This window comes from Melozone crissalis, unplaced genomic scaffold (assembly GCF_028551555.1).
Source record: "Melozone crissalis strain CALT ecotype California unplaced genomic scaffold, PUWL_Pcris_2 ptg000081l_1, whole genome shotgun sequence".
NCBI classification, from domain to species: Eukaryota; Metazoa; Chordata; class Aves; order Passeriformes; family Passerellidae; genus Melozone; species Melozone crissalis.
Window position 1 is genome coordinate 15504601 of NW_026535858.1, and position 21556 is coordinate 15526156.

General features: G+C 42.5%; 1 protein-coding gene across 1 annotated transcript in view; it reads left to right on the forward strand.

Annotated features, from left to right (window-relative positions):
* The first annotated feature begins 206 nt into the window (after positions 1-206).
* Positions 207-21556, forward strand: part of COMMD1 (copper metabolism domain containing 1) — a 66985-nt gene continuing 45635 nt past the window's right edge. Inside the window, exons 1-2 of the mRNA XM_054290346.1 lie at positions 207-398; positions 18329-18610. Of these exons, the coding sequence (XP_054146321.1) occupies positions 207-398; positions 18329-18610 (474 nt within the window). The remainder of the gene's footprint in view (positions 399-18328; positions 18611-21556) is intronic.

Genomic DNA, 21556 nt, shown 5'->3' on the forward strand with positions numbered 1-21556 from the left:
CTTTCAGCAAAGAACAGAGGGTGGACGTTTCCTTAAACTACATGAGTAGTGGAGTATTTTCCGTGCCCAAAGCAGCTCAAAAAGCGAATATTTATTGTACCCGCCCTGCTGGCTGCTGTCAGGGTCTGGTTAATGGAACTGGAGCTGGCTCGGGGAGCATTTCTGGCCCCTCGCGGCCGCCGTACCGGGGACGCGCCCTGCCCGCGATGGCGGCGCCCGAGCCGCCGCCGCCGTCCGAGGGCTGCAGGCCGCTGAGCGCGCTGCTGGGCGGCATCGCCCAGGCCGCCTTCCACGGCACCGCCGGCATCACCGAGGAGCTGCTGCGCGCCCAGCTCTACCCCGAGGCGACGCCGGACGAGTTCCGCGCCCTGCGCGCCAAGATGGGCGGCCTGCTGCAGGTACCGGTGGCGGGGGAAAGGGGCTGCGGTGCGGGGGAAGCCGCACTCCCGCCGGTGTCCGGCATCTCCTCCTCCGGGCGGCTCGGGGTGCGGGGCTCGGAGCACTGCTCTGCCCTCTGCCCTGCCCTGCCCGCGGCGACAGCTTCGGCTCCATCCCTGAGCGGCCTGGAGCTGTGTCGGGGAGGGTTGGTTGGATCTCAGCGAAGGGTTCTGCACCCGGAGAGGGCTGGGCGCTGAACGGGCTCCCCGGGCAGCGGGCACAGCACAGCCTGGCAGGGCTCAAGGAGCGTTTGGACACTGCCCTCAGGCACGGGGTGTGGCTGCTGGGGATGGGGCTGTGCGGGGCTCCGTGGTTCCTTTATGGACCGCGTTTGGACACTGCCCTCAGGCACGGGGTGTGGCTGCTGGGGATGGGGCTGTGCGGGGCTCCGTGGTTCCTTTATGGACCGCGTTTGGACACTGCTCTCAGGCGCAGGGTGTGGCTGGGGGGAAGGGGCTGTGCGGGATCGGGAGCAGGGCTCCATGGTTCCTTTATGGACCGCGTTTGGACACTGCTCTCAGGTACGGGGTGTGGCTGCTGGGGATGGGGCTGTGCAGGCCTCCGTGGTTCCCTATGCTGGATCCCATAAAGCGCCGCTCCTTCCGCCGTCCTGTGCCTCGGCTCCCTGGGAGCCCCTCGGGAGCCGCAGCTCCTCAGGCCCGCGCTGTGCAGGGGGCGGCGGCACTCTCGGGTCTGTGCTCCCGGGAACGCGAACCTGTTCCTCTCTGAGGAGAACTGCAGCTTTCTTGTGAGGAAAACAAAAGGCACCACCAATCATGAGGCAAGCCAGTGTACTTAGTCAGCAGATTTTGCTTTTTGTGCAAGGGAAAAGGTCTTTTTCCCCATAATGGAGCCTTTTGGTCTCCGTTGGAAGCGTTGTGTAGTTCCCGAGAGCTGCATGGGCTCAGGGAGCCTCCAGGTGCTGAATCCTTGGATGGCCGCTGCCACCTTGTGGGTAAATGCACGCTTGGATTGGCCACATTTATAAACGTGGTCCGTAGTTTTAAATAGAATTGAGAGATTTGGAGTTTGATGAGGATGATGTCACTCACTTTGTGCCTTTATGAAGGTTCTGTCGTTTACTTAATGATCAGATTCATGTGGTGCCCCGAGAAGCCTGCAGTGGAATCCTAAAAACTGATTCCTTCAGGGCTCTGTAGGCTTTTTTCTAGTGGAAGTGACACCAAAGTTCTATGGATCCTTATAGAATCTGTGCTCTAGAGCATCCTAAAGGAGCCCCTTGGCCTTCTGGTCACTCTGAGGACTCTCTTTCCTTCACACCTGCCAGTTCTAGGGGGGAAGGTCGATATTGGGACTGTGCTTTGGGAGTAGGGAGGCTTAAACTGATCTTCCCCTTTTAGTATCTCCCTGACTTGAAACCTGGAGGGTTTTTGTGGCACACTGTATTTGCTGTTAGCAGCAAACTTCAAAAGTGATCCTCTGTGCTTACGACATCTTGGTGCATCTTTGGATGCCCCTCTTGTGTGCTGGTGTCTCCTCAGCACCCAAAGAAGCAAAACTTACTGCAAGATCTGCCTTTTCCCTTCCTTGTCAATTGCCATGTGAATTTCTGAGCTTATTTATTCCAGTTTTGATACTTGATTGTGAAAAATCTCTATGAATAAAATTACAAAAGCTGGGGGGAAAATGTTTTTGTTACCTTTTTATGATTTTATTTTTTCCTTCTTCATCTGGGTGGTGGAGGAAGGGGAGCAAACAGCAGGATGACAAAGTCTGGAAGCAGAGAGATTCATTGCCCCTGTGACTTAATTGGTGTTGGTGTCTTCTAGACAGTGAACATGGATCTGGGCCATAAATCACCTCTTGCTTTCACTGGATCTGAGCTTAAACAAGGTGAAGGACTTCCCAGTACCTTTCTGCATTCCACCTGTGCAAGGCATGTAGATTAATAAAAAGTCTGTCATTTTTACTGTAGCAATAAAAAATTTAAATTTTTGTCCCCCTGGATTATACAGAGAGTAGTGCTGGGTTTATGTTTATAAGAGATGTCATGATGATCTACTTCTTCCATCTGTTTCCTTTGCTGCCCATCCATCTGCTGAATGTGCATGAATCATCTGACCTCTTTCTAAAATGCCACATTTCTTTTGTAGTGAAATCGTGTTTCTTTATTAAATTGACTTTTAAAAAAATCTAATTTCTTGTGTGGAGAATCCTGGAAGGCAGGACAAAGCCCTAGGAAGGCTGGCCCTGGAGAACATATGATTTCAATGTTCTGTTAATTGTTTTTTGCCCTCTGCCTTCATCCTTCCCAGCCTCCTGTCCCTTAAGGCTGCAAAGCACTGAGAAACTGGGGGAGAGCAGCTTTTGTGAATTCTCACCCCCAGCTTTTTTGGGTTTTTCAAATTATTTCATCCTGATTAAAACACTAAATTTGTCTGCTTCTTACATAAGTTTAATTTACAGTATTAGTCCACCGGTCATTGTTCCTTTCCGTGTGGAGTAATCCCGCTGTTCTCCTTTTGGTGGCAGTAACCTCTTGCATTTATTGAACGGCATCCTTGGCTTCTGGGTTTAAAGTCTTCTCCTTTGGAACAAACTTTACATAGGCTAAATAATAATAAAAGTTTCAGCATGAGGAGTAGAACTTATATTTTATTTATAAGTTGGTTTGTTTGTTTGGGGGTTTTTTTTGACAAATACTGAGGAAGTTACCATCTATAATAAATATCCTGATATGTGAATGGTATATAGACTATATAAATAATATATTAAAATTATATAACATTATATTAATATTATTTTATTATATAATATTATATAATGCATATTATATTGTTAAATACATTTTTATAAATAACAGTAAGAGCATGATATCCAGCATATAAATGTGTTGTCCCTAAAGATTGTCACCCTCCTGCTAGGGACTGCAGCCCTTTCCCTATGAAGTTGCTGTTGTGACCTCAAGAGGGGTTTCCAAAGCATTTTTGTCCCTATTTGACAAGGAGGAGACAACTCCATCTTCATAACAGGGACCTGCCCTCTTGGGAAAAGTCAGAGCAGAAAAAACACTTAGAAGGTGGAGGATAAAGGCCTTTGCTTCTTCAGCAAGGATTTCTGCTAACAATTTCTGCTAACTGGGGGAAAATAAATAACTTCTTGCATTTTTTAATAAGGGGAAAGAGTTGCCAGTCTTCCCTCTCCTCAGATACCTTGTGATTCCTCAAATGTGTGGGCTGGGTCATGAGCTCCAGAGCACTTTGCAGTTGTCCCAGCTTCTGGAAGGCTGAGATGGAGAGCAGCTTCAGTCTGAGATAAAATAATTTTGGAAGAGCTAATAGGAGAGACTGCTTGCTTTCAGCCACTTAGATTTGCAGTTGTGCCTGCATCTACCAACTAAAAAGAAAACTTTTTAAAAATCTCATTCTTCTTGATTCAGGGAAAAGGAAAAAAGTACTTGTCCCCCTATTTTCTACCCAGAAATTGTCCCCCTATTTTCTGCCCATGTAGTGTTATACTTTTCTCTCCAGTGAATGACTGGGCTTATAATGGATAATTCTATTTGTTGTTGGGCCAAGTGAAAATGTATTTATAACTTTGCGCAGAATTTTGTGAGGGAGGGAATGTCTGTAGTGTTATAATAGGACATACATGAGAAAATCATTATTATCTGAATTAATGTTTGCCTGGAACAACTAAATAAAATCGCAGCTTTTTTTTTTTTTTTTTTTTTAATTTAGCAAAACACCACTATTATGTAGCTCACTAATATGAGCCCAGCTCAGTTGCCAGCTCACCAGTGTCTGGTGTTACAGCATACATTTTCTTGTATAAACTCTAATCCCACAGTTATTATTTCTTTTTTTTCCCTTTTTCAGCAGTGTCTTAGAAGGGTAGAAAATGTAATGTTTTCTGAAACTAGCACCTGTTGAATTGCAGTGATGAAAATGTGCATGGGCACTCTCCCAAATCACTCTCACTGCTTTTAATGTGAGTTATTTTGGCTTTTAGCTTGGTGTACGTGTGCTCACTTCAAAAGGGAACTGGCACAGCTGGCAGGGCACATAAACTGGAGGGGGAAAATGCTTGGAAACAGTGAAGTGGAGAGGAAGGCTGGGTGCAGAACGTGACAGGGCTGAAGAACATTGCCAGGAGTGATAAGATCAGTGCTCCACTGCCTGCAGCAGCAGTTTGTTCCTTAGGTATGTCACCTAAAAAGAACAGCGTGCCTGCATCATTAGGGATTTTTTCATGACTTTTTTGTGAATTCTCAAGTTGCAGAAGTTGGGATTTGTGTTGTCAGAGCCTCTCACATTTGCAGTGTTGTTTTCAGCGGTACTGTGATTCCTGAGGAGATGTGTAGGAGGTGGTGTTAATGCTGGTGGCTCTGGGATTTGGAGGTGATGCTGTTCTGCGCCATTGTTTTAAACAACAGGCTGTGAACAAGGAGCCTGTACATTACAAACCTCAGCTAACTACATCTGTAAATCCTCCAGGCAGACAGAAACAAAAGGGCTCCCACAATTACATTGTGCATTTAATGAGTGCTATTTCCTATAACTGAGACAACAAGGCTCCTTTCATCTGGGATTGTGACATGCTGATACTCTGTGACTGTGCCACCTCAGTGAAAATGGCTCACCTGAAGTTTAATGGTTTACCTGACCTTTTGCAGTGCTTTTTTTCTTCTTTCCTTTTTTTTAGCTTAGCTACGGCAAAGTGGCAGATTAAAGAAACGTCATCAGATCTGCGTCACTGGTCTGTAACAGGTGTGGTGGACTCTCTATTGCCCAAACAAGAAGCAAATCTCTCTCTCTGTCTCTCTCTCTGTCTCCTAATTACAGTGGTGATTACATCTCTGCAAGCAGAGATCTGGTTGCTGTGCCCCACTTGAGGAGGTTGGTGCTCCCTGTGTGTTTCTAGAGCAGGCAGGTCAGCGCTGGCTCTTCTCGTGTCTGATGCCTCTGTCTCGTGTCTGCACTACCTCTGAGCTTTAGAATGCCCTACTGGAACTTAGATCTGCCAATTGCCAGGTAATGGACTTCCAGAACAGCTGCTGAGGAGGTTGGACTCCCTGGTGGTGGCAGTGCTTCGTGTCCTGCTGATTGCCACTTTCCCATCCAAATATATTGTTTAGTTTGTTGCATTTGTAGGACTTCTGCAAGCATGTAGCACTTTCATAATTAATGACCTCATTTCTCAAAAAAAAAAAACCAAAAAAACCCTAAACCCTACAGGTGTGATTTCATAAGTTACACACACATGTGTGTGTGTCTGTGAGCAGGATATTCTGCGTATATAGAGGGGTCTGTGCACACAGACACTCCCATGCACAGAAAGGGAAATATATTGGTTATGCTGAAATTCATTATTCCAACCTGATCCCCACAGTGTTTCTCTTGACCTGAACAAGAGTCTACTCTGATTGAAGAACAGGGAGTCAGATCTTGCCTTTGAAGATCATTATTCCAAATTAAATGCTTTTACTATACTTAATTAGTATTCATCAAACACATGCTGTATGGAATATATTTGAAAAGGGAGAAGGACTCCCTTAGGCTTCACATGTGGTTTTGTGCCTTTATTTCAGTACCACTAAGGCTCCATTCCCTGCTCCCCAAAGTGTGTGGGAAATGATGGAGAGGGTAATGAAGCTCAGTGCCATCATCTCACTGCACTGGTGATTTTCTGGACTACTTTTGAGTTGTCTTTCCTATTTTAAATGTGGGACTCTGAAAAGGGGAGAACTTGAGTTGTCTTGTCTTCAGTTTTATGCATAAAGAAAGACTAGAAGAAAGGAAAGGCTCAGTGCTGAAATTTTATTCTTTATTAAATGCTACTCTAAAAATGGTGTCTCTTACAACTGGTGTGAAGGAAGATGAGTTCTTGCTTGCTCTAGGAGCCAGCTGATGGTGTCAAGGAAGTAAAAATACTCATTTCAACCTCCCTGCTCTCATGTGAGGCTGCCACACAGCTGAGCAGAAAACAGACCTTTCTTTCTTGCTCTCTTTCTTCAGAGAGTGTGGTTAACACATTGACTAGCACTCTGTCAGAGATGCAGGAGTGTGGTGTGCACTTGAGTGAAGTTCACAGCTAGTGCATGAAAAGGAAACTTGGATGACACAACTCAACCTTTTTACAAGCTGAACATCTGAAATTTTTAATTCCTTTTAACACTTAGCTACAATCTTGGCATGATGTAATTTAGATTTTTGATTGTGCTAGTGTGTAGCAACTGGGTGCAGTATATCCAACAACTTATTAGAAAGAAAAAAGTGAAGACAAGACTAAAAATTTTGTATGGTATGGCTAGAATCTGCTAGTATGGCTAGAATTATTGTAGTTTGAAGCTTGTACTCTGGATTTCTTCCAGTCTGGTGACCAAATATGATGGAGCCTGACTTCTTCAACATTTGGATGATATTTGTTTTTTCAATAGTTTATTTAATTAAAAAAGGAAAAGCTTTAGTGGCACAAAATACTAGGCACTGCAAATGTTACATGAAGTCCTTTTCCATTGATGTTTTAGTCCTCAAACCCAATGGGACAGAAGTTGTCAGGTGAGAACATCTGACAGCTTGAGCTGCTGAGTGCCTCCTGTGTTTCCCCAGGAGCTCTCTGGGCAGTCAGGATTAGCTGCAGCTTCCTGGAGGGCTCCAAGATCATCCCTGGGGGATGATTTATTTTATAACAAGGTGAATTGAGTCACTTTATTTAAAGGCAGGGCCTAAAATACCTCGTTTTTAATTCTATAATTATCATTATAAATGTATGCTTTTACACTGTGAATTTTAAGGAGAGGGTTCATTTATGGAGTAAGTAAGAATGAGTGGAACATTGATGGCCTGCATTGTGAAGGATCAAGGGTTCATTATTGGGAACACCAAACTGGCTTGGTTAGTTTGTGAGCTTTGGTTGGTTGGTTGGTTTTGTGTGGTTGTTTTTGTTGGGTTTGTTTTGTTTTGGCAGTTTGTTTGTTTGTTTGTTTGTTTGTTTTGAGGGGAAGGCATTTTTGGTTTGTATTCTTAACACCTGAAGCTTAAGCACAGTAGTTTTCCATATTTTTTTACCATTGGATTTACCAGTCATAAACAAGGAAACCAAATCTTCCTTTACTTATTTTAGCCACCCAACTATTTAAAAATGGGACTGTTTGAATGATGTAAGTTGGACTTGCCTTTTCCTTTGCTTACAGTGCATGAGCACCTGGTTCTGGTTGATAGCCAAGATATAACTCAGAGTATTCTATCTTTTATAAAATTGGTAGTTTTAGAATTGTACAGCAAGCCTGGGACTCCCTCCTCATTCTCAGTTCCCACTGGAGTTCAGTATCTGTTTTTCTGCTGTACTTGAGGAATGCAAATTGAATTTTTAAAGGTGACAGTGATCTTGGAATGCATTTCTTGATCCCTCTAATTCTTTGGCATATTCTGTATTTACCTCTTTACAATGCTGGTTTATATGTGATTTCATCTAAGTAAAAATAGACTGCAACAATCTCATGAAAACAAGACATAAAATATTCTATTCAGAGAAAATGTGACATAACAGCCAACTTGTCCAAACAGTTTATAGCCTTAAGTGTTTTTCTAACTATTTAAAAAATATTTTTGTCATTGTGTCATGTCATTGTGCATGTTAATACATTTCTGAAAGCATGTTTTTTCACATCTCTCTCTCTTCCCTAACAGTAAAAAGTGGCAATACAAATATAGTTTGAGCAAAATCTGTGGGTTTTTTTCCAAATAAGGTTAGATTTTTTTCTGGTTGAGATGTTTTGGGATCTTTGCCAGAAGAGTTCTACCTCAGCTTGGTGGGTAGTTTTTCCTTTCCTTTCCTTGCAGTCTCTCTGAACTGTGATGCCAGGATTATGAAATATGTTTTGAAGATACAGGCAGACACTGAAGTAGTATCTGTGTGAAAGGCAAGTAATCAACAGACATTTTTACTCCTTGTCTGACATTTACACATGGCTTTGTTGTCTCTCTTCAGACTGTCACATCAGATGTGCTGTTCTCTCAGACTCCTTTTGCCTTTTCTGGTTCAAGAGTGGTTTTTATTCTCTTCTGACAAGCTGTTTGTATAAGTACCTTTTAGTTTTACACAGTCACACATGGCAGAAATATTTTGTGTATTTGGATTAGTTGTGATCCCTTTTTTATTTTTTCATTTAGCTCAAACTTTTAACATTTTTGAAGTGCAAAAAACGCTTGTAACTCCCTTTTTCTGTCAAAGAAAAAAATGGTACATTTATGATTTACATTTGCTTGGCAAGGAAAGTGGGTTTGTTCATTTTATGATATGTCAGGAAATCTATAAAAAGTCTCATAATGAACAGAAAGCTCTAATGAAGTTGTCCAGTTCGTGTGGACAGATGGCAGGGAGTTTAGTGAATAGGAGTAGCCCCCAATTGACTAAAAGACAAAAGCCACAGGAAAAATTAATTGAATTAGTTTGATGCCAAGGGTTGCAGTGTCTTGCAGCAATTGATTGCTGAAGTTTCTAACAGCTGAGGCCTTAAAATGTGAAATCTAAAAGCAGATTTTCAGCAGCAAGCAGTTCCCACTGATGTTGTGTCTGCAAGCTCTGCCAGCTACAGCAGTGAGTGTGCAGCAAAGGACAGGGGGGGACAGGGCTGGGGGGACAGGGCTGGGCAGGACAGGATGGGGATGGACAGGGCTGGGAGGGACAGGGCTGGGCAGGACAGGACTGGGGTGGCACAGGGCTGGGCAGGGACAGGGCTGGGCAGGGACAGGGCAGGGAGGGACAGGGCTGGGAGGGACAGGGCTGGCAGGGACAGGATGGGGATGGACAGGGCTGGGCAGGGACAGGGCTGGGAGGGACAAGGCTGGGCAGGACAGGACTAGAATGGGACAGGGCTGAGGGGGACAGGGCTGGGCAGGGACAGGGCTGGCAGGACAGAATGGGGATGGACAGGGCTGGAGGGACAGGGCTGGGGTGACACAGGGCTGGGCAGGGACAGGGCTGGGGTGACACAGGGCTGGGCAGGGACAGGGCTGGAGAGGGACAGAACTGGGGAGGCACAGGGCTGGGGAAGGGTTCCTACAAGCTTGGGAAAACCTGATGGCTTGGCCAGCTCTACTGATGGATGATTGCAGCAGCCCAACCTGATAGAGACAGAGAACCACCCTCTCTGGGGTAATCCCATTAGTGTTTGATGGGATTCTCTTGGAGAGGGCTTTGGTTGATGTCTTAGCTGTTTGATCACATCATTAGCTTTTCCTCTCCCCAAATGTTAATTGTATTTAGTGCAGAGATAATTTTTGATACAGGAAATGGCAACTAGGTCTTTATGGGAAAGTGAGAGATGGTTTCTTCCAAGTTCCCTGCTTTGGCCTTTGCTCCTATCAGGTGATGTTTTCCAGCAACAGGGAGGGAGAGGAGGAATTACAGTTGGGAATCCTGTGCTGAGGAGTTTGACCTGCTGCTCCTTTCTCCTCATAAAGTCTTGGCTGTTTGCAGCCACCAGGCTGCTTCTGGTTTGGGGAACATGTTTTATGTTTCGCTGAGCTGACAGGAGGGAAAACAATTTTCCCTGCGCTGAAAGGAAGCCCTGGTGGCTGGGATCCTGAGAATGGAAGCTTCCCTCTCACCTGTCAGCTCTGTCAGCATGTAACATGAGTTGTCAAAATAGGTGCTGAAGGAGCAGCTAGCAGAGCACTGTGCTTGCTTCCTGTGAAGCAGTGTAGTCTGTAAGCTTGTCTCCTTTCCTGGCTGCTCTGTGTGCTGCTCTAAACACAGGGGTATGGCTAAGGCAGGGGTGTGTTCCCAGCCTGGGCTGGGAGTGCAGAAATCCTTCTTCTTCCAGGTAGGAAATGGAACTCCAGCTGCTGCTTAGAGTGGCAATAACAGGTAATGCACAATAGTGCTGGGAATTGGAGAGATTGGAGTCAGAATTTGCCACTAAAAGGAAGTATCTGGCAGCAGTGGAGGGATGAGACTCATAGAGCTCATGTTTTTCACTGCTAGAGCATCTCTGCTTTATGTCCAAATGCAAGCCAAGGGACAGATTAGCTGAGGTAACCATTAACTTGTAAGATGCAGACAATCAAGGTACTCTGAGTAAAGTGGAAATTTAATTCACGATACTGAGTCTGTTTCTGTGCTTGGTTCATAATAAAGCAAGTTTGTGCTGATTTCACTGACAGGATCACTGCTTGCAAAGCTCCAACAAGCTCTGCTAATGTCTGCACCATTACTGCACTCAGGGTAGGGCTGCAACTTTTTTTTTTTCCATGTCTTCAAAATGAAGAAGTGCTCCAACTTCTATTTTTAACTCCCCTAAGTGAAATGAGATTAGACATGAAGCAGTAGTCTGCAGCAGCAAGTAATTTTCCCAGAATGATTGTAGAAACCTGATAAACAGAGATCTCTTTTATTGTAAGAGAGTAGAGGGGAAGAAGAAAGGGCTGAGCACGTGGTCTCCCAAGGGAATAACAGGTCATGTCACCAGTTCCAGGACTGTCACTGTGTCTGTCTCTCTTTTCCTGCTTTTACTCCCTCTCGTGATTTTTTTTTTTTTTTTATTTACCATCTGCTATTTTCTGTCCTATCTGGATTTCTTCTGCCTTTTATTTACCTTTCTGTCTTTGGCAATAGTCCATTAAACAGCTTTCATCTGATGAGTGTTCTTGCTCCTGAATCCAACTCCTTCAGGGCTGGAGAAGAAACCATTTTAGACTGAGTAATGTAACCTCTAAAGATCTGTATGTCCTCCAAGAAAACAGCTCCCTTCTGCTGAAACCTTCAGGGAGCATGTGTGTGCACATACATTTTGAAAGAGGTTGAACCTCTCAAACTTCTCCGTAATACAGTTGCATCTTTAAGAATACTGGGAATATGACATTTCTTTCCCTCCACCCCAAGAAGCAAAATGCTTTCTAAACCACAGCAAAAAACTGAACTTGAGTGGGGAAAAAACTATTAACAAAGTCTGGGATTTTTTTTTCTTTGCTGTAATTCAGTAGAGTACAGGTCAGGTTAGACAATTTATATTTGTATCTTTAATTTCAATATGTTTATATTTTTAATCCTGCTATATCACCTTTATTGTTGCAAGTACATCTGCTATTAATAGAACTTTTGTTTTGTTCCATGTTTTATCTCCCTCCAGCCGGTCCAACCTATCTGTGCTCTCTGAGGAGCACTCGCCATTGCCTTTTTTCTTGTATAACTCTTCCTCTTCCTATTTTAAATAATACAAATGTTTTGAGAACTTACACAGGAAGGAAGGGCTGGTGCTTTTTTAATGTTTATTGCTTAAAATCCAAGCTTTTAGTATCTCCTCATAATCTGAGTCTGCAGGCATCGTTTGGATATCCATCTATGAGTGATGTTATCCGTGGGTGGGCTTGTTCTGTTTTTGTTATTAGTTTGTTTTATAAGTGCTGTAAGTGTCTCCTCTGTAGACAGAGTAGGTGCAGACTGAGTTATCCTGGTGACTCTCAGTTTTCCTTCAGCTGAAGATATTTTCTGGGGTGGGGGAGCCACCTGAGGTTTCCAGGAAGCGCGATGTGACCGCAGAACACGGCTCAGGTTGCGGCTCCTCTGGTGGCTGCCTGTTTTCATCAGCCCTTCATCCTCTTTTGTCATCAAATGCATCTTCACACCACAGTAAAATGACACCTTCTGCAAATAAATTTAGGAAGTGGTGTTTTATGGTGTTGTGGGTTCAAACAGGGCATTTCTAGCAGCTGCACAGACTCCTGGCAGGGGCAGGCTGGAGAAAAAATATTGTGGTCGCTTCACATGCTTTTAAAACTAATGCTAAGGTCTCTTTTGTGTTCAGTTATAAGCTAGATCAAAAATAGTATTTACTCCTCTGTGATTGAACTTTAAAGCAAAAAAAAAAAAATTTAACAAAGAACATAGTTTGGTGAGCTTGTATGCAAAAAAAAAGTTGGTGTTTAGGGGGTTTCTGCTTTGTGGGAGCGTGGGAATTGTGGGGGTGAAGATGGAGGAGTGAGTGAAGAAGCATGGAAGTGACCCATTGAGAGGAGTTTTTTCCTCTCATGTGCACAGTTGACAAGTCTGTGTGGAATCAAGCTTAATAAGATCAGGAACACAGGAAGGATGTAATTTTCAATTTGCCTGAAACTTGATCATCCACACACACGTTTTTCCCATCTGCAGTAGCAGTTCCATAATTTTTGTGTTGGTGTGTGTTGCGAGTTCTCCCATCCAAGAAGAAAGCTTCATGAAAATCAGAAGTCAAATTTAAAAATATTTACAAGTCTGCTGAACCTCTGTTGACCTGGTGAGTGCCTCCTTGGCAAGGAACCAAAAGGTTGGAATAAAAAAATAGTTGTTGCAGAAGACCTGTTACATACTGGAAAAAAAGTAAGCTACAGGGTTTAAATAAATGTATTTATTAACCTCTTAATGGTTCACAGGTTCAGTGGTTCTTTTCTCTTAGTAAACTGTTTTTGCTGCTTTCACTACAGCCCCATAAGAAGTAAATAAAAGTAATACTGGGACATGGTATGGAATGTAAATAAAAGAATTAGTGTGATCCCCCATGGATTTGATGAAGATTTAAGATGAGTTAAAATCTTTCTACTTTGTGGTAGAAATACTGAATGTACTAGGGTCACTTGTGATTTCTGACTTAGAAATTTCTGGGGGGTGTAGAAGCCTTTAGTTTTGGGGGGTTTTTTCCCAAAAGATGGATCACCATTTCCAAGTGCAGACAGGCTGCAGGCTGTTGTATCTAATTTTATCTTAATTCTGATTCTCAGGAGAGCTCTTGGACTGTAATAAACAGTGTTTGTGAGGCACAACCTACCAACTAGTTGCAAACCTCCGCTATCTCCAGAAACGTGGGAAAGTCTTCTGGACTTATATCCAGGGCCCATCTGTGGGAACAGCTCGTTTTTACAGGGCTGGACATCTCAGCAGCCCTTGGGAGAGTCAGGCTCCTGCATACAAAGGAAGGCCCAGAAACCACAGTGTTGGGAAGATGTTGGATTCCTCCTGTCACAAGCTGCTCTCTGCAGAGGAACACGCTGAGCTGACTCTGACTGATAGCACAGTGTCAGCAGCTCTCGTGTGCTGTTCTGAGCTGCTTCTCTTCCCTGCAGGCAGCTGCTGTTTGCCCCCAAATCCAGGAAATGTTTTCTCCCGAGGCTGATGAGTGAGAGATGCACGTTGGTGTTACCCAGAGTGGGCTCTGTGTGCTGGAGATGTTCAGCTGAGCAAGGTTCCCTGGCACATTCCTCCTGTGTGCAGCTGCTTCCACAGCTCCTGCATGCATTCCTGGCGGCTCAGAAATGGCTTGCAGGGCTCTGTTTCTCAAAGCACAGGAATGAGAGGGGCTGTGGTGCAGGAATAACCTCTTACCCCACCTCCCAAATGCCTGAGGAGGCGAGTTCAGCAGCACAGCCCATGGCACTGAGTTGTTTGTTTCCTTGAGCTTGGGACTGCTTTGTGCTGCAGGCTGGCACTTCTGGGGGTCAGCTGGAGGAAATGCCTCCACGTGCTGCTGTGCCCAGCTCTTAGAGCTCTTCTGTGATGCTTGACAAGTCATGTTTTTCTTCTGAAAATGAAATGTGTTCTTTTTTTTCCCAGTGGGTTTTACCAGTTGTTGCTTCTCACTAGTACTGCATGCTTGTCAGGCTTTATTTCTCAGAAGAGATAATGAATTTAAGTCTGTTTTCCTGTTCTGTGTACCAGGGCACATGTCTGATGGATCTAATTAGGCTAATACAAAACTCTCCAGATTACCAAATATTGTTTCATTAAGGAAATGGTATTTGAAGTCTTATTTTTATTGGTGAATTGTATTTGAAGACACAGTGGGTTTGTGTTGAAGGAGAACACAAGGAGAATTCAGTATGACTAAAACTGTTTCTTGCTGTTCAAAAGCATCTGCCCAGCCTCTGGAAAGGAAAGGATTTGTGTGCTTGTAATGACATACTGTCCATAAGCTGTGCTTTCTTGGGGGGGAAAAGAAAAATGTTTTATCAAATCACAAAATACATAATGTGAGGAATTTTTTAATATCTAATGGTGTTGTTTTACAGACTCTAGTTTTGAAATAGACATTTCTTACTTTTCTTACTTAGATATTTAAGTGAATAGTCACAGTAAAGTTAATTTACATTTGGCACTGGCATAGAACAGCTGTGATTCTGTACATTCTTAAGAGAGCTTTTCTGGTTTTTGTTAGTTGAAGATTTTTATGTTGAAATGCTAAATTACTTGTGATTACCAACAAAAACTGAAATTACCTGAGAGTATAAAGCCTCTATAACATAATTATGTGTCACTAACAGTACAGTGACTGAAGATATGGCAATTATTTTGCACTTTAAGGTCTGTCTGGGCTAAGAAATTGGCATTAATAAGATGTTTCACTCTTAGAACCAATGCTGACAGTGGTTCAGCTGTAGCAGCAGATGGATAAAACAGGTTTCAATACCTTTAAGTTCTGAGAATTTTCCAGTTAGGATGCTAAACTATGCATGTGTTGTTTATTCCAGCAGTGAAACAATCCTCACCCTGGCAGTTGGAGTTGAATAACAGCTGATAATTGTCATTGTCCTGGGGCTGATAAATGCTCATCTGAAGCTCCTGGGGTTTAATAGCATGAGAGGGAGACTTCTAATCAGATACATTTCATCTGTCTCCAGATATAAGCACAGAAGAACCACTCATATTCTAACTTAAATCAATCCTTAGAAATACCAATCAGATGTATCCTCTATAATTGGATATTCTATGTAATAAATGAGCATTGTTAAAAGTAATAGAAAGAACTGTTTGTAATGCTGTGCAGAATGTGATTTGAAATATAATTTTTTGCCAAGTTAAAATAAAACATTTCCCAAGCTTAAAAAAATTCTGAAGTGAGGCCCTTCATATAAGCAATGGAGTAGAACTACATTTGTTTGAAGAATAGATTGTGTAAATGTTCATGCAACAAGAGACCAGAAAGATCAGCAAAGACTTTAAATAGTCTTTCATTTTTGTCCACAGTGAAATGTTTCCAAGTTAAGATGAAAAAGAATACTAAAATGAGTTACTCCTCTTATGTGACTTGAAAACCATTATAGCCAGTGGGATTTGTTTAGGAATTTCAAAGAAAATATGTCTTCATTAATTAAAATCTTCATGCAGCTGTACCAAAATATAACTCTTTGTTTGTACCCACTTCCAGTTAATTTTTTTAAGGAATTTTTAAGTAGTAGTCATATTTCCAAGAAGGGAGAGATTCTAGTCTGAATGCTGGATTACAAGGCTGTGTTATTTAAGGTATGCATTATCTGATAAATACTGCATCAAAGTACAGTATGATTGCTACCTTTTGTGTTCTTGCCTGTGTGCAGTCAGTTTCTTTTATGTGTAGAGTATTAAACTGTCCCTGTTGTGTGCACCTGTGCACATGTGTATATAAGGGAGGTATAAATGATGGCTAATTATCACACATGATTCCTCTGGCTTTATGTGGGACTGTCTTGGTAGCAAACTATATTGGGGTGCTTATTATACATAAAGGTGCAGAGTTTTTAAATGTAGCTCACACCACACCTTAATTAATCAATCTCTTGATATTCTTTACCAAATAGCCAGGTTGAACTGTCCTGTATATGCTCTATTAATATTGTTTTGTGTTCCTTATGCTTAAAATTTCCAGTTTGGTCATAAGCTTCCTTGTCTGGATACACTTCAAAGTCAGATTTATATCACGTGTCAAGCACAATAAGAACTTTGTGTCTGCAGTTTTTTATCAGCTTAGAAGGGCACTGCCAGAAATCTTGCTGCATCTTGCAAAAAGGGTTGTTGTGAAGGGAGTGAGGTTAAAAAAAAATCCAGAGGATTGCAAATGTGAAATGCTCAAAGGTTATGAAGTCAAGCCTAGAAAAGGGGTGCCTGGTATCACCATGAATCTGCATTAGGTTAACATTTAACATAAATGAAGTGTTTTGCCATGACACCTTTGCTTCACTCAGTGCAGAGGACACAGTTTGTGTTCTTGGTTTCTGCACAGGAATAAAACAGAAGGCAATTTTCTGCACAGCTGAACTGGGGAGAAAGTCTGCATCTGAACTGGATCTTGCCAGGGCTTGCTGAAGGTGCTGGGGTCTGTGCTTGTTGATTCACCTGTCCTCCTCCCCCGTTCACATCAGCCAGCACAGGAGTACACGAGCAGAAGCAGTGTCACACTGCACACAAACACAGATGCAGTGATGTGAAAAATACTGAAGCAGAAAATACTCCACACTGCTGTTAGTAGACAGTGTAAGATGTGGCTGTAGGAAAGGACTGTAAGTCAGAATAGCTTTTCTTCTGGAAATAAAAAGTGCTGTTTTCACTTCCAGCATAATGAGTTAGTACAGGATAATTACCTCTTAAGTTAAATATTTCTGATATAAAGCAAGCAGTATGTACCAATATGTCAAATGCCCTATAGAAAAGCCAGAATGGTGCACTAGGCAGCTCAGAGTTTGTAATAAAATCACAGATGCTCCTGTTAAGCTGGAGCCTTAATACAGCCGGGGGTTTACTCCTAGTGTTGATTGCCATTTCTTTTCTCAATCACATAACAGATGGCAGCTGATCTATTGTGAAAGCAAGGCAAGGCAGCTCATCCCTTGTAAAAAAAACACTACAAACACCTCCATTTTTAGATCAGCACTGCCCAGTGTGCAGACAGGCAGTGTGAGGTGCACAGTGTGTGTGTGCAGCCCAAAGCCACACGATGTCACAGCCCTGGCTAAAGGAACGAGGCTGTGGTTCCTCATTGAGGAATGCAGCTGTAGCAGTACCACATCAGGGAAGATTAAACAGAGGCAAATCCAAGGACTGGCTGCACTTCACCTTGCTGTGCTCCATGTCAGCATGTGCTTGGAGGTGGTGTGCTCATTTTGGAGAAATTGCATCCATTTTGTGTGAAAATGAAGCAAAAGCATCTGCTTGAAATGACAATGAGGAAGTTTAACCACAGCTTCCTTTTTCTACCTCCCATTCTCCCTTTGTGGCCATGTATAGCAGCGGCTAGTCCCACTGAGGCAATGCAAATACAAGGCTGTGGGTTTATCAGTTTTGAAAAACTAGATGGAAAAAACTGGATATCTATATAAAAAGGGTTATTATCATTGTTTATTATTATTGTTGTTGTTGTAATTGTTACTACTACTACTACTACTACTACTACTGCTTCTGTTGCTGCACAGGGACAAGGAGTAAATGACCCCTTCCAGTCTGTTGCAAAATACAAATAAAGCCTGACAAAATCCACCAATGCTCTAAAAGAAGCTGCAGGTGCTTTGTTAAGGCTCTTTGGGCCTTATGGATAGAATAATACAGAGGAAAAAATGCAGTTGCATTTGGCATTTAGACTCTCCCTTGAAAGGCTCTTGCTGCTGCAGGCCCTGCTTTGCTGGTGCAGCACTTACCAGTTTTGTTCCTTGTTTGTGGTGTGGAGGTGGCAGATGAAGCTGTGGGTGTTGCAATGAGCTGGGCTGTCCCTTCATTGTTCCAGCCCATGAGCCCACCTTCTGTGTCCCAGCCTTCCTGTTTCCTGGCCCAGCAGGGTAGCAGTGCAGTGCCACACCTGACACAGTGTTTGTGGCACTGTCCATTTGGGAATGTCTGTGGCACAGTGAGGAAAGGGCCAGGAGACAGGGAGAAGCCTCCTTGCTACCCCATACAATGCTGAATTCCCAGAGGTGCTCCCAGCTCATTGCTGGAGCCAACCCACTCCCCTCCAGCTGCTGTGGGGCAGAATCTGGGATTAGTAGTAAACACTTGCAAACTGAGTTTTAATGAAAGGTGTCAGGTTATTTGCATAACCTGGTTTGTTTGTGCAACCATTTTAAAATCCCATATTTGTCAAACCCTAAAGATGTGTCCTTAAAGTCCTCAGTTAAGCAAGCTTTTCCCTTTTACTCCCTTTATTTTCCTACAGTCAATTGCTTCAGCAGACATGGATTTGAATCAGCTGGAAGCTTTCCTCACTGCCCAGACCAAAAAACAAGGTGGCATCACATCAGATCAGGCTGCAGTCATTGCAAAATTTTGGAAGAACCACCGGACTCAAATCCACGAGAGCCTGATCAATCAGAGCCGCTGGGATAATGTCCTGAAAAACATGAACTGGAGAGTGGACCTGAAGGCACAGTTGAGGCATGTTGATCAGATAAACACTCCTGTTGCAATAGTTGAAATGGAACTGGGGAAAAATGGACAGGTAAGCTTCCTTTTGCAAAATATATACACCTGATGTAGCTACACATCCACTGAGGTGTTTTACCTACTGCTGAATTCACTGCATCCAAATCAAGTCAGTTGATTCATCACCACTGGCCCTTTAATGGACTTGAAATTGAGGTCCATCTTTGGATACAAAAAAACATTCTGGATGGTGAATGCAATTTTTGCTTTTTTTTTTTCTATCTTCATATAAAGAAGATATGACATATACATTAACATATATATATGACATATATGTTGGCAGCTCTCTTTACATTAAGCTTGAAAAATCAGAGGATGTAGAAATCAAACTTGATCTTATAATTCTGTTTGTGTACCGTGCACTGCAAATTCAATTAGTCTTTTTTTAATTCAACACTAAAATTAGTTAAAAAGAGTAAAGCTCACAAATTACATTTTAGAACAAATGAAGGAAAAGACTCCTTTTTATTTTACATAACACCCATTCTTAAGTTACTTATTACCTGTCACATTATGCAACCTGGCCTTATCTGCCTGAAAGATATCTGTATATATATATATGGCTCTATCAGTGCTGAACATTCCTTTTTTTATCTTTATAGTCCATAGGATTGTGCTGAAGGCACAGATTCCCATCTTCACATTTGCTGTTCTTTTCTAACAGGAAATGTGTTTCAATTTGGTATCTTTTCTCTCTGTGATGTTTTAGTAAATTTCAAAACCTCATTTCTTAGCAGTAGCTACTGCAAATCATGCCATGAGCTGATTTGGGAATTTTGATGTTAATAGTTAACGTTTAGCAAGGTTCCTTGTATTTCATAGTATTGTAATAGCAAGAGTGCCTGAATTAGGAATACCTCAGTCCATACACCTGCAATATACATGTGCATAGGATGATTGAATTCCAGCTTGGCTAAGCCAAGCCAAGGATGAAGGTACATATTGTCTGAGATCCTACAGAGGCAGAAGGTATTGTTGGAGTCATTCTGTTGGTTCACTTTTCTTTGCAGTCAGTGGAAGCTGATCCTCCCTGAGCCTTCTTCACTTGTGGTTCTCTGCAGTGACCAGTACAATAATGGCTGTGCCTTCAGGTGTTTTCCTGACCTCAGAGAAGTGGAGTTTTCTGCTCAGTATTTTGAGATTGAAAACCATTGTGTTCTATTAGCAGCAAATGGAAAAAAGGTTGCTTTGAATAAAATGGTTACAAGGGAGCACATTATAATGAGTACACTGAGTACATTAGTGAGCAAATGGCAGAAAAACCTACGTTCATTAAAAAGTGCATCCTTGACTCAGAATCGCTGTTGTGTTTCACAAGGGGATTATGTAGTTAGTGACTCCTGTTTTGAAACTGTTTTTTCCCCCAGTAATGGCTTTTACAGTAACATCAAGCAATATTCCTTTCACCCTCTGCAGAGAGAGTCGGGGATGGAAGAATACACATTTCTGAGACACTGTACTGTCTCTTAGCAAAGAGCCCCACAACAAAATCAAAATGAGTTATTTTAGCAATGCCCCTTCATGCTGCAGAGGGAAATGGGTGTGCAAATGCATTTTTGGAACTGCCATCAAACACAATTTTGCCTCCTTCCCTGAGGGTACCAGTGAGCTGTGAGTTAAACTGGTCCTTACTGAAACAGCCATGGAGTAGTTAGCATTGTCACCTCTTGAGTCAATGTACATTTATTCTGAGGAGCTCTGCTTTCACATAGCCTTTGGCTGTGCATTAAATAAGTTCTCTGCTGTAAATCTTTGGGTTGAGGCACTCTGCATCAGGCTCTATACTCCTGTGATGGGATGAGGTTTGGGGTTTGGGGACCTCCTGGAAAGATCGGTCACAGAGACTCCTACTGGAGGTTGAACAGCTTGTTGTTACACACTGGATCCAGCCCACTAACTTGAAACTGTCATGTTTTATAGTCTTTATAAGTATTTTTACTTTATTGTTAGCATATCTCTTCTAAATATCAAGTTTTGTAGCACATCAAATACACACATACTGGTACCTTCCCTAAGTTTAGAAGAGAACATATTTTCTAAACAGTTGTCAGCCATAGATGAGATTTGATGAATAATGAAGATCTGGCTTTGAAGAAGAAAGCTGGCTGGTGATTCAGGAGTAAATTATTCACAACAGACTGTTTTCATTCGGACACATGATAACAGGGGAATATACAAATGCATTGATATGTAATGAATTGACATGAATATTTCATGGTTCAGCAGAAGCAAAGAAATGCTCTGTAGAAAATGTACCTTTCCAGAAGTCACTCTGATTCTTCCCAGTGCCTCAGGGCTGGGTTTAGGTCTCTGCCCAGCAGAAGAGCAGGCTGCTTGGTGGAGCATCTGCTGCTTCTACTTCAATAAATAACTTTGCTTCCTGCTTGCCTTCTCTGAAATTTAGTCAGCTCTTTCATGAGGGGAAGACTGTGTGAAACCTGATGTGATTGGGAATGGGGAATTAATTGGAAGTGACTGGTTCATAAATGCCACTAGCCTGAGTTTACTTGAATTTTGTCAAATTTTTAAATGTTTTCTGGCTGGAGAGAGATGTTTTTGGGTTTGAGAATCCATCACAACTTGCATGCATTAATTCTTGCTAGCCTTGCCATTACTGGTAAGAGAAAAAAATGAACCCTTTTTCCTAAGTGCTCTTGAAAACACTTCTGATGAGGAACATTTGAAAATACCACGCTCTGAACTTTGAAAAATTTGATTCAAGATCTGTAAATTGGAGTTTGAACTCTTCTTCAGTAAAGATTTTACAGCAACATTAAAAGTTCCCTTTATGGTGGTCTTGTAGTCTTTATAGATCCTAGCAGGTCTATATTAAGATTAAAGGCAGATGAACAGGCTAGCCATCACCTTTGAAAGCCCATTTTCTTTAACAGTATGACTAAAAATAAAATTATAAAGCAGTTGCACTTTAGCCTGCATTTGCCTTCATCTTGTGATATTCAGT